The following is an 18,179-nucleotide window of genomic DNA, read 5'->3' as shown; positions in this document are numbered from 1 at the left end:
AATCAACCACGTAAATTAAAGCAAAAAGCACCGTAGGACACCCTAAATATCACCATCTATCTTCTGTCCCCACCCTCAGAAGAGTTAGAACTCAGAAGCATCTTCTTTTGCCTTTTTAAGCATGCACTCTGGGCCATAGAAATTTTTACCTGGACCTCTGGAGTTACTTTCACGTTAGGCCCTAAAATGAAGATTCCAAGAACGACTCCACCCATGCACTCTGCGCCATATACGCCTACCAGTACTACACTGTACTAAAAAAGTAGGCAATTCAACGCATTAAAATCCATGATGCACCTTCACAAAGTCTATCACCGCACCGCTTCTCTCCTCTCTCTGTCTCTTTCGGTCTCGGCTCTATCGCCACCTCCCACTACCCATTCCTTTCTCTCCCTCACCCCTCCCGTCATCCTCAGACTCCGTCCCGTTCGAAACGCCGTCAGGTCCTTCAAGACCACCGCCGCCGCCATGACCGCCTCTAGATTGCGCAATCTCGGCCCTGTCAACGCCGTGGCCGGCGAAGACTCTAATGGCGCCGCTTCTTCTTCTACTACCGCTTCTCCAACTGAGAATGAAGGTAACTTAGAATAAAACAGGACTTTTTTTTTTTGTTTTTAATCGCTTTCATTTAATTTGTTTTTGAAAGCACTGGGAATGAGAGGCTGGGAGCCAACAGTTTGTTCAATTGAAGAAGCTGATTTTTAAGCAAGCGCGCGAGTCGCTTGATTGCTATATGGGTCTGATTCTGATTGCGAAATTGATTTATTTTTTATTTTGTTGAGTTTTATGATTTTGATTTGGACCTTGCTCCAGCTTAATAGTGCTGTATTGGTCAACTTGGATTTGTTACATTCTTGAGCTAGTCTTGTCATGCGTGTGTTGCTTTGAATTTGAAGCTAATTCTGTATTGGACGTTTATTGCAATGGAGTTCAATTGCTTTTTTGTATATCAAATTTGACTTGAAATGGTGTATATGGGTATAGACTATCATTATATATCTCAAGTGGGCGTCTTGTATTTTGTGATTCACATTGTGTAGATGATTCGATGCTGGGAATTGGGTATTGTCTTCCTCCGCCAGAGATTAGGGATATTGTGGATGCTCCGCCGCTTCCTGCATTGGCATTCTCACCACATAGGGATAAAATACTGTTTCTCAAGCGGAGAGCTCTGCCTCCACTGGCAGAGCTAGCGAGACCGGAGGAAAAGTTGGCCGGTATTCGTGTTGATGGAAAGTGTAATACTAGGAGTCGGATGTCATTTTACACGGGTATTGGGATTCATCAGTTGAGGCCTGATGGTACACTTGAGCCCGAGAAAGAGTTACATGGGTACCCTGACGGTGCTAAGATCAATTTCGTTACATGGTCGCATGATGGTAGGCATTTAGCATTCAGTGTCCGGGTTGATGAGGAAGAAAATGGCAGCGGTAAGCTTACAGTATGGGTTGCTGATGTGGAAACAGGGAAGGCTAGACCTTTGTTTCAGTCGCCTGATATCTATCTGAATGCGGTTTTTGACAATTATATTTGGGTTGATAATTCTACTTTGTTAGTTTCCACCATCCCGTTGTCTCGTGGTGGCCTACCAAATAAACCTTTCATTCCTGGTGGCCCAAAGATACAGTCCAATGAGCAAAAAAATGTTATTCAAGTTAGAACCTTCCAGGATTTGCTAAGTGATGAATATGATGAAGATTTGTTCGACTACTATGCAACTTCGCAACTTGTGTTGGCTTCCTTAGATGGGACAGTGAAGGAAATCGGCCTACCAGCTGTGTATACATCATTGGACCCCTCTCCAGATGGGAAGTACCTTTTGATTAGTTCAATTCATAGGCCGTACTCTTTCATTGTACCATGTGGAAGATTTCCTAAGAAGGTAGATTTGTGGACTGTTGATGGGAACTTTGTTAGGGAACTTTGTGATTTGCCCCTTGCCGAGGACATTCCCATTGCATTCAATAGTGTGCGGAAAGGGATGCGTTCTATTAATTGGAGAGCAGATAAGCCCTCAACACTTTACTGGTATGTAACAGATATTATACTCTTGTTTGTCTGTGGAAGACATTAGCTGTAATCTTTTGTGGCCCCACTCTAGTTGGAAACTGTTGTTAATTATAAAAGGTTTCATTGGAGTGTTTGTTTAGAATTGCATAAGATAATGCAGGATGATTCAATATGGAGGTTAGTTCCATCTCATTGTAAACATTCAGATATGTGTTTGACAATTAACATTTTTTAAATGCTTGGTTTGCTCTGGCTGTTGAGGTTTTTAGGGCAGAGACACAAGATGGAGGTGATGCGAAAGTGGAAGTTTCTCCACGTGATATAATTTATACACAGCCTGCTGAGCCACTAGAAGGTGAACAGCCGGCGGTCTTACACCAACTTGATCTCCGTTATGGGTATGACTATGAGCTATGTGATTGCTGTTTTATCCACATAATTATCTTCTGATAAACATCTAAAGCTGAATGTGTTTGGAAGAACTCTGACATTGTTTGACCTTTCTTCTATTTGTTTGGCAATGATGCATTGTTTCCCATGAACTTTGTTTTAGAAGACTTGCTAAGCACAAGAAGGTACTAATATAGTATGGGATACTTGATGATAGGTGTACTACGAGGCAGAGTTGGATTAGGGTCCACATTAGTGAACTTAGCCATTAACGAAGTTATATATATGTTTGATTACCATGCCTTAACATATCAAAACGAAATTTTTTGATAACTATACATTAGGTGCTTATTTTCACTTTAAAATTTGGGATATTTACTCTTCTTTCCAAGAGTGCTTATATAATGGCATTTGTACATAAGTTATAAGTATATGATTGATGCACTGCCTTAGACCCTTTTTTTTATTCCTTAATTTTACGGGATCATATAACATCCATCAAGTCCAATATATTGTCAGATGTCAGGGGTGCTTGCCTTTTGTGTCCATAGTCAAAGCCGCTGTCAGGCGCAATCTTAAGGCCATCTGTAGCTTTGTTTGCAAACCTGCGTGAAAGGTTGACCTAGAATCTCGTTTTAATGAATGTGAGCTTTTCTGTCTCCACAGTGGTATTTCCTGGTGTGATGATTCATTGGCTTTAGTTTATGAATCTTGGTACAAGACACGCCGAACAAGAACCTGGGTGATTTCTCCTGGATCTAAAGATGCTAGTCCGCGCATCCTATTTGATAGGTCATCAGAAGATGTGTACTCTGATCCTGGCTCTCCAATGTTGCGGAGAACTCCTGCTGCAACTTATGTGATTGCGAAGGTAAATAAGGAAAATGATGAAAACACTTATGTTTTACTGAACGGAAGTGGTGCTACACCAGAAGGGAACATTCCATTCCTTGATTTGTTTGACATGTAAGTGTTTAAAAATAATTTTTGGTGTGTTGCTTCCTAAATGCTCATTGCTGCCATGTGGTTCTAAACCAAATTCTTTCAGAAATACAGGCTGCAAAGAACGAATATGGCAGAGTGACAAAGAAAAATATTACGAGACTGTTGTTGCTTTAATGTCTGATCAGAAAGAAGGGGATTTGCGACTTGATCAGTTGAAAATACTGACTTCGAAAGAGTCGAAAACTGAGAACACTCAATACCACATTCTGAGCTGGCCAGAGAAGCAAGCATGTCAAATTACGAATTTCCCTCATCCATACCCACAGCTGGCATCATTACAGAAAGAGATGATCAGGTACGAGAGAAAGGACGGGGTGCAGCTGACTGCAACATTGTACTTGCCACCAGGCTATGATCCATCAAAAGATGGTCCTCTTCCGTGTCTGGTTTGGTCTTACCCGGGCGAATTTAAAAGCAAAGATGCTGCTGGACAAGTCCGAGGTTCTCCTAATGCATTTGCTGGCATAGGTCCTACATCACCCCTTCTTTGGCTGGCTAGAAGGCATGGTTTACCTCCTCTTCCCCTTGTTTGCTTGTACTCTCTTTTGGTGTCTTTCATGTGTCGTCATTATTCTCTTTCCAATTGCATCTATTGACGGTATGGCTTGTTGTGAACATGATGGACAAACTTTTGACAGCTCCTTTACTTGTAGGTTTGCTGTTCTATCCGGACCAACAATTCCTATTATTGGTGAAGGCGACGAGGAGGCAAATGACAGGTAACTTGAGACAATGTTTCCAGGAATATATGAATAGTTTCAAGGATATGGGAAGCCCATCCTAATCATATGATAAAGTAAATGTCACTATGGACTCGTTTGAAATTTTCATTTGATTGATGACATAAGAAAATTCATCCCATTGTTAACCAAATTTGTGAAACAGAAGTTGTGAAATGGGCGTGAAAAGACCATGCTGCAGTGGGGGAAATGCTTTAAAACTTGAAGGATTAAAACAAGTAGGCACTGAAATTTGAGATGTCCTAGAATGGGTGAGAAACAAGTGAAAAATGAAATTGCTTTTATAGTGGTTTGACACAAAAAACTAAGAATTACAAGCGATAAATATTATCCTCAAATCATTGATGTTTCTTTATTATACCTCAAATTGTACTAGAAATGTAACATGGGGCTTTCTTTTCTTCAGTCCTTTCTTCACTTAACGAGGACGTTTCAACTTCTTGAGCTTTCATATGAAGCCTGGTTGTATTTGGTTTTCCTTTCCAGCTATTTGAAAGTTTCACAAAAAAAAAAAACTTTGAAATTCCTTGAGCAGGTATATAGAGCAGTTGGTCGCGAGTGCAGAGGCTGCAGTTGAGGAAGTTACCCGACGTGGAGTAAGCTGCTTCATTCCTTTCTATATGAATTTTGTTTATGTAGTTCTGGGTTTGTACTTCTGACCCGAAGTATTCTGATGCTACCCTTGTTAAGGTGGCTCATCCAAACAAAATTGCTGTTGGGGGACATTCCTATGGTGCATTCATGACTGCAAACCTCCTGGCACATGCCCCGCATCTTTTCAGTTGTGGAGTTGCTCGCTCTGGTGCTTACAACAGGACACTTACTCCTTTCGGTTTTCAGGTAAGACACCAATGGCAGAAACTCTTTACTCAGCTAACTAGATGCTTAGGAGGTGAACCTTTTTTTTTTTTTCTTTTCTTTTTTTTTTTTCCTTTTCCCAACAGACATTGTGTCTAGTGTCATATCTTAACTCCTGATGGTTTAGTGAATTTATTATATTGGTGTAGAATGAAGAGAGAACTCTTTGGGAGGCCACAACCACTTATGTGGAGATGAGTCCTTTCATGTCAGCTAATAGAATTAAGAAGCCAATATTGCTTATCCATGGAGAAGAAGACAATAATTCTGGAACTTTAACAATGCAGGTAAAAGAGGAACCATTTTCCCTATTTAGTTTGTTGATTCTCCTGTCCGGTTCAACATTTTTCCTGTGTTTCCATTAACTAATGAATTATCGGAACATCCTTTGATAGATTTAAACTTACCCACTCATTAGTTTCAATTTTCCAAATAAGTCTTTCCACGAGCTGAGCTTGAAGCTTGATGGTGGTATGTGGCTAGCTCCTTTGTTCTTTACCTATTTGTTTACCCACCACTTAATTTTGTATTTGCTTGCCCTGCAGTCGGATCGCTTTTTCAATGCTCTGAAAGGTCATGGTGCTCTTTGTCGCCTAGTGATTCTTCCATTTGAGAGCCATGGCTATGCTGCACGGGAGAGTATCATGCATGTCCTCTGGGAAACTGATAGATGGCTGCAGAAATATTGTGAGTCAAATACTTCTGATATAAATGCAGATATTGATGCATCAAAACATGATGTAAGCAAAGGGGCAACGGATTCCGAAAGCAAAGCAGTTGCTGCAAGTGGTGGTGGTGGTCCAGAGGCGTCAGATTTTGAACATGAAGGATTTTACTCTGTGCCAAGGTCATCATTATGGTAATTTTTTTTTTTATGAATGATCATTATGGTAATTTCTTCACCATTTATAAGAAATTAGAAGAAAATATTCGGATGGAAAAAGTTAAATAACAAAATTTAATGTACCTTCCCAAGGCCATGACTCTTTTGTTGATATCCTTCTCATGCTTTTCATTTATGAAAAGATACCAATAAATATTATTTGACAAATTTGGTTCATTGGAATCAGCAGGTGCTTAAATATCAGTTTTCTATGTTTAGAACAACAAAACCAGTATTATAAGAGTCGTATATGAAAAATTTAAATACAACATGTTTACTTATCAAAAAAAAAAGAGTCGTATATGAAAAATTGGCTACAAACAGATTCCTTCAGAGTGTATCTCTTAGAACAAGGAAACTTTTGGCATTAGACTATTAAAAGAAAATAGAAAAAAATAAAGAATAAAAAATAAAATCAGATGGCTGGTAGCATTGACTAGGATATCAAACCATCACTGTTTTGTTCATGCCCATCCATCTGAACCCTCTTGATGTTGGCTATCCTTATCTGGCAACTGTGTTGCAAGTTGGGTTTTCAACATTCTACTTGCTAGTCATGTAAAATATAGGGGAATGTTGAAAACCCAGCTTAATATTTAGGCTATCCTTATCTGACAAATAAGTAAACTCAGCTTTTCATTACTAGAGAGTACTCCAGTATCATTAATTTGTTGCCTAATAAAATTTTCCATCAATACTCAGGACCTTTTTTGTCTTACAAACATAAACCTAAAATATATTAGACATTACATGCATCTTATCCACGTCAAATGTCTTAATTTTAATGACTTTTCTTTTTCAGAATACTTCGAACTATGTAGTGTAGATTGAATTGCTTATCATTGGCCACAAGGGAGTAAAGTTGGATCATGAATATGGTGTACAAATCGACGTCAGAACAGCACAGGCATACATCAAATTTATGTGGTGCTTGAACATTGCTTCGGAAGTATAATTCATAACTGAGACCTGAAATGTCATTCGATCCTTGTGAAATTCCAGTACGAAAATTTAATGCCCGAAGTGTAATTCATAACTGAGACCTGAAATGTCATTTGAGCCAATACTTGCAGCACTGCGTATAGTGAGCTGCTAATAATAAAGCTCTTGTTCCAAATTATTTGTTGTCTAGCTTGGGGTTGTGACTGCCCTTGTGAAGAGCTCATTTTCGCCCTTTTCCCTCCCCCCGTTCCGTTTGTTAATGCTTTTTAGAGGGTTTTTTTTTTTTTTTTTTTGTGGAAAAAGTGTTATGATGTAATATAAAGATAAAAGTAGTTTTGGATATTTTGTGCTTTGAGTTGTTTGTTAATTTTTTTTTGTTCTCTCTTTAAAGTGTTATCAAGCAAAGCTAACAGAAGAACAATAGTTTAAAGGATTGTCTTTGGGATGTTGTAGCATTCATATGAATTTAGAGTAATGTTATATACCATATTTTTATCTCATAATTATCTTGAAAGGTTTTAACTAACCTTTAATTTTTTTATTTTTTTTTAATAACAATGATTTATCCAAAGTGGGTTTAGGATTGTTAGAGTATTCTCACCAAATTTTACTCATCAAAATAGTTAAAAATCTTTTTTTTTTTTTTTTTTTTTTTTTTTTTTTTTTTTTAATTTCTGGTGAGCTACTTTATTAAAATTTCCATAGCAGCTTCACCATTTTAACTAGTCAATATTTACTATTCCATTTAAATAATAATTTTTCAGATTTTTTTTTTTATTTCTCTATTTAATATTTTTACAAAGAATCTTTCATATCCATAAAATAATGACATTATTGTGTGAGAGAGATGAGAGATGGGAGAAGAAAATGAGAGAAAAAAGGAAAAAAGTGTGCTGATCATGAGCATTCCTAGTAGCCTCACTAAAATCAATTTGATGAAAATCCTGAAAAACCACTCCCAGCAGCCTCACCATTTTAACCAAAAAGATTTGATGACTGAAATTACTAACCAAATTAGATGAGACATTTTCACTCAACAACTCACTGACCAAATTTTATTTCACCTTTCTCTCTCACATGATCAGCACACTTTTTTTCCTTTTTTCTCTCATTTTCTTCTTCCATCTCCCATCTCTCACACGATAATGTCCTTATTTCATGGATATGAATGATTTTTTGTAAAAAGATTATATAGAGAAAAAATAAATAAATATGAAAAAATTATTATTTAAATGGAATAGTGAATATTGATTAGTTAAAATGGTGAGGTTGCTGGATGAATTTTAATAAAGTGGCTCACCAGAATAGAAAAAAATGATTGCTAGTTATTTTGGTGAGTAAAATTTGGTGAGGCTACTAGAAATACTCTGAGAGAGAAAGGTGAAACAAAATTTGGTGAATGAATTGGTGAGTAATTTCACTCATCAAAACTTTTTGGTTAAAATGGTGAGGCTGCTGGGAGTGGTTTTTTAGCGTTTTCATCAAATTGGCTCATCAAAATAGCTAAAAAACTATTTTGATGAGGCTACTAGATGGCAATATTGTGAGATAAAAATATAGTTTCTAGTATTACTTGTACACTTATTATTATACTCTTGATCCGGCAGGATGAGCGCCTTGATCGGTAGTTTCAGACTTTCAGTCTTTCTCTTTATTTGCTTTGGGCCATCTTATATTCAACAAAATTATGGGAACAATTCCCATTTCGTTGGATGGTTCTAGCCAAATTTCAATGTGCATCTAATGATCTCGTATGGACTTTTCCTATATCAGACAACTGACAATAGATAGATATATAGGTGAATTCTTTCGATTCTTCAAATTCAGTCAATTAAATTAATATCTATCTTTAGAAACTATGAGTCTCACAAAAATTTAAAAAATGCACGTAAAAATTACTTAACTCTAAAAACAAATGTCGAGAATCACTTGTTATTAAAACAAATATCAGTTTAACATATAGAACTCGAGATTTCTTTTTCCAATCCAATTTGAAAGAAAACTGTCCAAATACATATTCACATGCAGACAGAGAATGCCTCATTTGCACCAGTCTGCTTTGTTTTAGATGTAGAAGTAAGTTCCACGTACGCAGTATAAAAGTGAGCAGCCTGGCATTTTCACTTGAGCAACCATAAGACAAACCACAAGCAAATACCATGAAACTTCATGAATTTATATCTAAAGCAAACACTGTACTCCACAAATCAGTACAATATGTTTATTCCCTTAAATTCCAAACTAAGCTCATCTTAGATTCAGGAGCCAAATATAGGGGAAAATAAAATGATCAAACTGCTGAATGTGTCCATAGACACATGACAGAAACTAAGAAGATTTATTCTTCGGCAACAACGCTAATCTCACCCTTCTCCAACAAGTCATAAAATTGCCTCACTTTCCTCTGCTCATTCCAGTGATGCATTTTCCAGAGGCTACCGGCTGCCAAACCAAGTGCCAGCCCAATGCATAACTCCTTGACAACACTTGGTCCTTTCAAGGTGGCATGAGCAACCCTAGAGCCAGCCATTGTGCTTCTTAAGCTTTGTACAGTCTGCAAATGGAGAGAGGCCATTTTCATTATTTTTTTCTCAAGAGGCACAAAGGTAAAATTAACAAGCCAATCAATTAAAATAACCAAACAATATTTCCAACGGATAAGTAAATGCTGGATTACAACTGTTATTATAAATTAATATCATACTCATATACGTTCAAAAAACCAGTAAGCGAATTTGTTATGGAGTATATTACAGATTGAAACAAGTCTTACTGCAGTCTATCAAAGAACAAGGACAAGCTCGTTATTGCAACTTCGATAAGGTGAAAATCTTGATACCCATGTGCTGCTACAATCAATCTTAATTGCAACTTGACCAGCATCATACTCAGGCATTGAGTTGTACGGTTAGATATTCAATAACCAAGGGCAGACTTCAACCAAGAAACCAGATTAAATTTGTTTATAAGAAAGCAAAGATCTGTGGGCAAACTTATAAACTTTTTTCAACTACTTTGGCACAATAACCTGGATCAGGATCTCTTATAATTTCTTTAAAATTGTAGATTCTCAAATTATGTTAATTTAGGTCATTTTATGTATCGAATATCATGAAAAATGCTACCTATTAAAAATGTGACATGTTAACAATGAGAATTGAATATATTTTTACCAGGTTCTTATAATTTATGTCGTAGAAAAGCTTTGAGCAAAAAACTGTCTTTTAGTTCAATAAAGAAGAAGCGTCTCTTCAAAAGTGAATAAAAAGCCTATTGGAATATTTTATTTATTTATTTATTGCCTCAGTAACATGTCATATCTTTAATATGTAGTATTTTTCACATCGTTCGATGTAAAAAAAAGGTCTCAATTCACATAATTTGAGAATCTAAAATTTCTTTGAAATTGTAGAGGATCCTAATCCCAATAACCTTTAGGTATATCATCACTGGTCCATCATACAATGTTCACTTTAAAGTCCAAATCTTTTCCTGTCAATTATCAGTCCCAAGAAAACATATACTTTCCTTTCCTCTTTCTTTTCAAGAAAACCCAAACATTCAGAACGCAAATCAGTTCAAATAACCAGAAAATAAAATAAGTGTTAAAAGCCAAAATAGAGAAATTACTTTGTTATGGAATTCATTTCTCAATCTTAGTACAGCCCATCAAAAGAACTTGCACAAGATAGATACTGAACATTATAATTATCTAACACATTCTGACGGCTAAAAAAAATCTTAGGCAACATCATACCTAGGCAGTGAGTAAATTTGTTTTACATCAACCGAGAATCCTATTTAACAAAGCTTAAATTAGGCACACCAACCTGGCTTGCCAAATCCCAATCTTCTTTTTATATACTCAGCCAAACAAATATGTCATGGGCCTATCAGGGGACTAGCCCATGGGTATCAATCTGCCATGGGTTATTACCAATAGACAGCTAAGAAGGAATGACGCAGCAGGAAGGTGTAGACCGTTGCAAGGAGAATTCTAGAAGTATTCCAGAATCTGTTATTCTTATTGTTCTTTTACTATTTTACCCTAAGTTTGTTATTGCTTACTGTCAGTCGTTTAAGGAGAGAGAGAGCAGAAGATTCCTAACCGAGTCTATATAAGAACTATGTAGTAAGGGAATAGAGGTACTTGAGAATTATTGCGATCCTTCCTTGGAGAGACTGAGCCTCTCGAATCGCTCAGAAATATCAATACCAGTATTATTCAGTATTTTCCCTTCCCATTTCCTCTATTAATCACAAATCCCCTTACATTTGGTATCAGAGCCGTCGCTCCTTCACCCACTGCTTCCTCACAAATTTTTTTTCCATTCTCCTTTGTCCTAATCTTTCCTCATGGCTGACGGTACCCGCTTGTTCCAGTTATCCGAATCCTTGAAAGAGTGTCAGGATGCCCTTCTTCAGCAGCAGACCACCACCAATGCCTTCCAACAGCAACAACTCACCCATAATACCTCCTTTCAGCAGCAACTCACCGAAATGTCCGATTTACTGCGCACCCTCGTCACTACTCATGCTCGGCTTCCTCCCGAACCACACCTCGTCGCACCTGGCCACTTTCCTCCTCAGGGAAATGTGGGTCATGACGTTCCTCCTGCTCAGGGGCTGGAGGCTCGTGTTGAGCCTCGGCAGGGCCGCGATGATCGTGGTTTCTTTGGCAACCCAGGCTGGCACCATCAAGATGACCGTCGTCTCCAGTTTGACGACCAGCAGGATCTTCAACCAGGCGACCGTTTGATGACAACTCGGGCCTTACGTCTCGATTTTCCCCGTTTTGATGGTACCAATCCTGCGGGCTGGACTTATAAAGTTAATCAGTTTTTTGATTACTATCAAACTCCCCTTTATCAGCGCCTTCGCATGGCCTCTTTCCACATGGAGGGCGAGGCCCTCATCTGGTTCCAGGATGCAGAGAAGTCGGGGCAGTTTCCGACGTGGGATGCTTTTGTCCATGCCCTGTTAACTCGATTTGGGCCAGCTTATGACGATCCGATGGAAGAGTTGATGCGGCTTCGTCAATCTTCTTTGGCGGCTGAATACACCACTCAGTTCGAGGCTCTATCTAATCGGCTTCGTGGGGTCTCTGATAGGAACCGCTTGAGTTGTTTTCTCAGTGGTTTAAAGGATGATATTAGACTTCCTGTCCGTATGTTACATCCTACCAGCCTTATTGCTGCGTTTGGCCTTGCCAAACTCCAGGAAGAATACTTGCAGAGTTTCAAACGACCTGTCCGTTCTGCTACGTCTTCTTTTTCCTTTGGCCGACAACAGAGCTGGACCCATGCGGGCACTGTGTCCTCCCCTGTTCCAACCGCTGCATCTGCTCCATTGGCTTTACCGGCCAAACCACATGCTGGACTCCCAATCCATCGTATTTCTCCTGCTCAAATGAAGGAACGCCGGGAGCGGGGCCTTTGTTATTACTGTGACGACAAATGGCAACCTGGCCATAAATGCAAGTCTCCTAGCCTGTATCTCCTATCTGGCTTAGAGCTACTTTCGGATGAAGCTCCAGAAGATGTTTATTATGATTCCACCGACACAGTTGAGCCTACGCCGGAGTTTGACGTAGTGGAATGCAAAGACCCTGAGATTTCCTTAAATGCTATTTTTGGTTCGCTCGGTGCTAAATCCATGCGGCTTTTGGGTTTTCTCCTCCAACATCGAGTAAGCATTTTGGTTGATTCAGGCAGTTCTCACAACTTCCTGGATCAGTCCTTGTTGCTTAAGGTCCCACTCTCCCTTGAACCTACTCACCGTCTTCAGGTTAATATTGCGGATGGCACTTCCATTCCATGTTCAGGGATGGCCTCTTCGGTTTCCCTTCGGATCCAGGGCCACACTATCATCTCAAATTTCTATTTGATCCCTTTAGGGGGCTGTGATGTTGTCCTTGGCGTTGAGTGGCTGCGCACGTTGGGCCCCATCTTGTGGGATTTTACCCAAATGACTATGTCATTTACACTGCAGGCCCAGAACCTTACACTCACTGGTGTACCCCCTGGCGAACTTTCAGTAGCTGACGGAGCCCACTTTCTTCAGTCCAACTCTGCCGCTACTAAGGGCCTCCTATTGAAGTTGCTCTCTTGTGATACAGCTCCACCCCCTACGGCCTTACCAGTTCCCATTCAGACACTCTTGGACTCCTTTACAGAGGTTTTTTCCACACCCACTGGTTTGCCGCCTTCTCGTTCCCATGATCACAGCATTGTTCTCAAAAGTCCACACCCTGTCAATATTCCCTCCTATCGCTACCCTTATTTCCAAAAGGCTGAGATTGAGAAGATCATACGTGAGCTCTTAAGCACTGGGGTCATTCGCCCAAGCCAGAGTCCTTTTTCGGCTCCAGTCCTTTTGGTCCGGAAGGCTGATGGCAGTTGGAGGCTCTGTGTGAACTATCGCGCCCTTAACCGTGATACTATCAAAGACAAATTCCCAATTCCGGTTATTGACGAATTGTTAGATGAACTCCATGGTGCAACTGTTTTCTCCAAGCTTGACCTTCGTTCCGGTTATCACCAAATCCGGATGAAGCCCGACGATGTTCATAAGATTGCGTTTCGCACTCACGAAGGCCACTACGAGTTCCTCGTCATGCCATTCGGCTTGACAAACGCTCCAGCCACTTTCCAGGCCCTCATGAACGAAATCTTCAGTCCATTCCTACGCTGTTTCGTTCTCGTCTTTTTTGACGATATATTGATCTACAGCCAGAATTTGGAGGACCATGTGCACCACTTAAAGGCAGTTCTGGAGGTTTTATTGCAGCACCATCTTTTTGCTAAACAATCCAAGTGCACATTTGCTGTGGCTGAGATTGAATACCTTGGCCATTTTATCTCTCATCAAGGTGTTCGAGCGGATCCGGCAAAATTGGACGCCATGCTGAATTGGCCTCTTCCGCAGTCGATTAAAGCCCTGCGCGGGTTTTTGGGCCTGACCGGTTATTACCGGAAGTTCATTCGGCACTATGGTATTTTGGCTGCTCCCTTAACGGCTTTATTAAAGAAGAATGCCTTCCACTGGTCTCCAGCTGCGTCGACTGCTTTTGATCAGCTCAAGAAGACGATGATGACTCCTCCGGTTCTCAGGCTTCCCGATTTTTCTATTCCCTTTGTGGTAGAATGTGATGCTTGTGGGACGGGCCTCGGCGCTGTTTTAATGCAGCAAGGCCGACCATTGCTTTTCTCAGCAAGGCCCTTAAGGGCCAGGCACTCCTTCTCTCTACTTATGAGAAAGAGTTGCTTTCCCTAGTCACCGCTGTCCAGCAGTGGCGGCCTTATCTGCTGGGACACTCTTTTACAGTACGTGCAGATCATCAGGCTCTTGAATTTCTGTTGGAACAACGGGTGGGAACAGTCTTCCAGCAGCGTTGGTTGTCCAAGCTGCTCGGCTACGATTTCCAAATAGAATACAAAAAGGGCCGTGACAATGTGGTTGCTGACGCCTTATCCAGGTTGCCCGAGTCTGACCCTTCTATTTCTCTCATCTCTTTTCCGACTCCTACTTGGATCTCGGATTTAAAGGATTCTTATCTCTTGGATCCATACACTGCTGCCTTGTTACTTACTCTGCAGCAGGGAAGGGCTGCTCCTAAGGGATACTCCTTGCAGCAGGGTTTGATCCTTCGCAAAGGTCGACTTTGGATTGTGAAGGATTCACCGTTTCAGCAACTACTCTTGGAATTCATCCACGCCAATCCCGCGGCAGGACATTCCGGGTATCACAAGACCATCCAGCGTGCCAAGGCAAATTTTTTTTGGACAGGGATGCGTGCTGATATTAAGAAATTTGTTCGTGAATGCTTGGTTTGCCAAACAAATAAGCATGAGACACTGCCCTCCCCAGGCCTGCTCCAGCCTTTGCCAATACCTTCCCGGATCTGGTTAGACATCTCCATGGACTTCATTGAGGGCCTTCCGTTGGCTCATGGTTTTTCTGTTATCATGGTGGTCATCGATCGTTTTTCCAAATATGGACATTTCATCTCTTTGGCTCACCCGTATACTGCTGCTACCGTTGCTCAAGCCTTTTTGGCCAATATTTTCAAATTACATGGGCTGCCGGCAAAAATTGTTTCAGACCGTGACCCGGTGTTTACTAGCTCTTTCTGGCGGGAACTATTTTGTCTCCAGGGCACTACTCTTGCCTTCAGCTCAGCCTACCATCCCCAGTCGGATGGGCAAACTGAGGCTCTCAACAAGTGCCTTGAGACTTACCTTAGGTGTTATGCGGGTGCCAAACCAAAAGAATGGAGTATGTGGCTTCCTATGGCTGAGTGGTGGTATAATACTAACCACCACTCCTCTACTGGTCTTACACCGTTTGAGGCGGTTTATGGCTATCCACCACCTTCTCTTCTATCCTACGTTCCTGGCACCTCAGCTAATCTTGCAGTCGACTCCCAGTTGAGGGATCGTTCTACTGTCCTTTCTATTCTTAAGGAGCATCTTCGCGAGGCCCAGCATCGGATGAAGACTCAAGCTGACAAACATCGCACTGAACGTGAATTTCAGCCTGGCGACTGGGTTTTTCTGCGCCTTCAGCCTTATCGTCAGAAAACCGTCGCTCTACGCCGAAACCTGAAGCTCTCTCCTCGCTTCTTCGGCCCATTTAAAGTCTTACGTCGCCTTGGGTCGGTTGCATATGAACTGGACCTGCCTTCTGACGCGCGCATTCACCCAGTATTTCACGTGTCTTGCTTGAAGAAGAAACTGGGTCTACATATCACACCTCTTTCCACCCTTCCGCCAATCGATGCTGCTGGTGAAATTCGCCCCGAGCCAGAGGAGTTGCTTGCACGACGAATGATCAAACGCCGCGGCAAAGCGGCTACAGAGGTCCTTGTTCGCTGGATGGGTGCTTCTTCGGCCGATGCTACTTGGGAGCTTTTATGGGATCTTCAACATCAGTACCCGCACCTTGTGGGCAAGGTGCTCTGATGGGAGAGGCCTTGTCATGGGCCTATCAGGGGACTAGCCCATGGGTATCAATCTGCCATGGGTTATTACCAATAGACAGCTAAGAAGGAATGACGCAGCAGGAAGGTGTAGACCGTTGCAAGGAGAATTCTAGAAGTATTCCAGAATCTGTTATTCTTATTGTTCTTTTACTATTTTACCCTAAGTTTGTTATTGCTTACTGTCAGTCGTTTAAGGAGAGAGAGAGCAGAAGATTCCTAACCGAGTCTATATAAGAACTATGTAGTAAGGGAATAGAGGTACTTGAGAATTATTGCGATCCTTCCTTGGAGAGACTGAGCCTCTCGAATCGCTCAGAAATATCAATACCAGTATTATTCAGTATTTTCCCTTCCCATTTCCTCTATTAATCACAAATCCCCTTACAAAATACATGTACAGACAAACCCTAACTTTTAAGCAAAAGACGAGTAAAAACAAATCAAAAGCAAAACTTCCCATCAAAATTTTTTCTGCCTTACAACCTGAAAAAAAAAATATGAAAGATTCGAAATCCAAGCATAGAAGAATGCGTGTTTGAGACCCAGTTAGATGGGGTTCTCTTTTTGGTCTTTTCCGATTCATTAATGACTTAAATCTGAAACCCAATACTAAGATTTCAATAATTCTCGATCATTTTCTCACCAACCAAACATACAATTAAATTTATATATTATTAAAAAAAAAAAAAAAAAAAAAAAAAAAAAAAAAACAAGAACAAGAACAACAAAAGATCAAGAAACAAACTAAGCAGATTGAAAGACTGAAAAGCTATGTAGAACAGCGAAAATCGTATATAATAAAATCCAATATCGTAAAGAAGAGGTTACCTGAACCTAAGTGGTAGACCGAGTCGTCGTTGGCTGAAGAATCAGATTTGTGATTTGTGAATACCACCGAAATGGGAACCCCTTTTCAGCGGTGGCTGTGACCTTGGCATTGGTTAAATCTCTGTTATGCCCCCCTTGTTCTGGGGGTGGTGGGGTCCTCTAGAGGCAGTGTTTGTTCGTTGGTATTATTGTATTCTGCACCGGATTTGGATTTCTTTTCTCCTTTTCTTTGTTGGGCTCTAGGACATTACTCATGAGGCTTGGCCCAAAAAAGTGAGCATGATAATCAGGGGCCGAACCCGATTTGGTATGTGGGCTTTACCCCAATTACTCTTCAAGCTCGTGCATGGATGAACGAAATGGAGAGGATCCATTTTACGGTTTATGTTAAATTTTACAGATTTGATAGTAAATATATTATTATCTTATTTTAAACTTCTAAATAATATGATACTCTATACACTCTTAGATCAACAAAATAAAATTTGAACCGCAACAAAATATATTTATTTGGTTTCCGCTTTCCAGCCCGCCCTTGGTTAAACGCCTCCCCACCCGCCCCCCCGCTCCCCACAAAAAAGCCATAAACTTGTTTCTCCCCAAAAAAAAAAAAAAAATTCACCGTCAAAAACTAATTTCGAGTCTGTTTGCAGGGGTGGAGCCACTTGAGGCTTTGCAGCCACCCCTAGCCTCAAGTTTTTTCCAAAAAAAAAAAAAAAAATTAAAAAAGAAATTTAAAGTTTTACCCCTAAATTTGTTTTTTTTTTTTTTTTTTAGTTTTGACCCTCCAAATTTATTTTTTTCAATTTGGCCCCTCCAAATTGTAAAACCTAGCTCCGCCCGTGTCTGTTTGGAATTGTATTGAGAAATAGAGCTTTCATGTCATAAATATCGTTAGAGAGAAAACTTCATTTTTAACTTATTCTAAAAGTGCATTTTGACATTTTTTTAGAGCAAAAAAGTAAAATAAAATAAAATGTATTTTTTTTAGTTTTTTTTACCAAATAAACCAATTTTTGTTTTGTACAATTTTTTATCTATTAAAAATATTTTTTTAAAACTCTTTAACGCAATTTTAAATTGGTTGTTTTATTTATTTTATTTTATTTTTATTTTTAAACCACTCTAAAATTCCTTGGCCTAGGGCAGGGTTGGTTTGCTAGGTAGGTTGACTAATATGGCAGCTACGGACCAGGATTGTGATTTCTATTAAACAGAATTAAAGATTGGTCCAAATGTCAGTTCCAGTTGTCACTCCTATATCTAATTGTTACTATCGGAGGGCTTCTGGCATAATTTGAAGCATATTATTTTCTCACGAATTTACTCTTTTTCCTTTCTCTCTCATATTGACTTCCTCAATTAATTTCCCTACAAGAGAGGAACAGCCCCCTACCAAAAGAGGGGTAGCCTTTCCTCCCCACTTATTTGCTTGTGTGGTTTGTAAATTTTATTTTCTATTTTTTAAATTTTAATTTTTATTATAGGTGGTATTTATGGTATGAGAAAAAATAAAAATTGTACTTCCATTTATTTTTCT

General features: G+C 39.9%; 2 protein-coding genes across 4 annotated transcripts; one reads left to right on the top strand and one right to left on the bottom strand.

Moving 5' to 3' along the window:
- The first annotated feature begins 184 nt into the window (after positions 1–184).
- LOC133851421 (probable glutamyl endopeptidase, chloroplastic) lies at positions 185–7,006 on the top strand. Of its 3 annotated transcripts, none has more exons than XM_062287844.1 (11): positions 186–577; positions 1,041–2,028; positions 2,280–2,408; positions 3,067–3,366; positions 3,449–3,907; positions 4,059–4,124; positions 4,681–4,741; positions 4,836–4,985; positions 5,153–5,290; positions 5,549–5,850; positions 6,689–7,006. In XM_062287844.1, exons 1-11 carry the CDS (start codon positions 289–291, stop codon positions 6,705–6,707), a joined length of 2,901 nt encoding a protein of 966 aa, XP_062143828.1. In that variant the 5' UTR covers positions 186–288; the 3' UTR covers positions 6,708–7,006. The 3 variants fall into 3 exon arrangements, with proteins under 3 accessions (XP_062143830.1, XP_062143828.1, XP_062143829.1); XM_062287845.1 differs by having other exon boundaries at positions 187–577; positions 5,549–5,862; XM_062287846.1 differs by lacking the exons at positions 5,549–5,850; positions 6,689–7,006 and adding an exon at positions 5,399–5,488 and having other exon boundaries at positions 185–577.
- A 1,977-nt stretch (positions 7,007–8,983) lies between these two features.
- On the bottom strand, positions 8,984–16,797 carry LOC133851875 (cytochrome c oxidase subunit 5C). The gene is made up of 2 exons (XM_062288480.1): positions 16,640–16,797; positions 8,984–9,382 (listed from the first exon to the last, which is right to left on the bottom strand). Exon 2 carries the CDS (start codon positions 9,356–9,358, stop codon positions 9,167–9,169), a length of 192 nt encoding a protein of 63 aa, XP_062144464.1. The 5' UTR covers positions 9,359–9,382; positions 16,640–16,797; the 3' UTR covers positions 8,984–9,166.
- Positions 16,798–18,179: the final 1,382 nt, after the last annotated feature.

This window comes from Alnus glutinosa, chromosome 12, assembly GCF_958979055.1.
Source record: "Alnus glutinosa chromosome 12, dhAlnGlut1.1, whole genome shotgun sequence".
NCBI lineage: Eukaryota > Viridiplantae > Streptophyta > Magnoliopsida > Fagales > Betulaceae > Alnus > Alnus glutinosa.
Note: the sequence above shows the minus strand (reverse complement) of the source record. Positions and strands in the feature narration are given on the sequence as shown.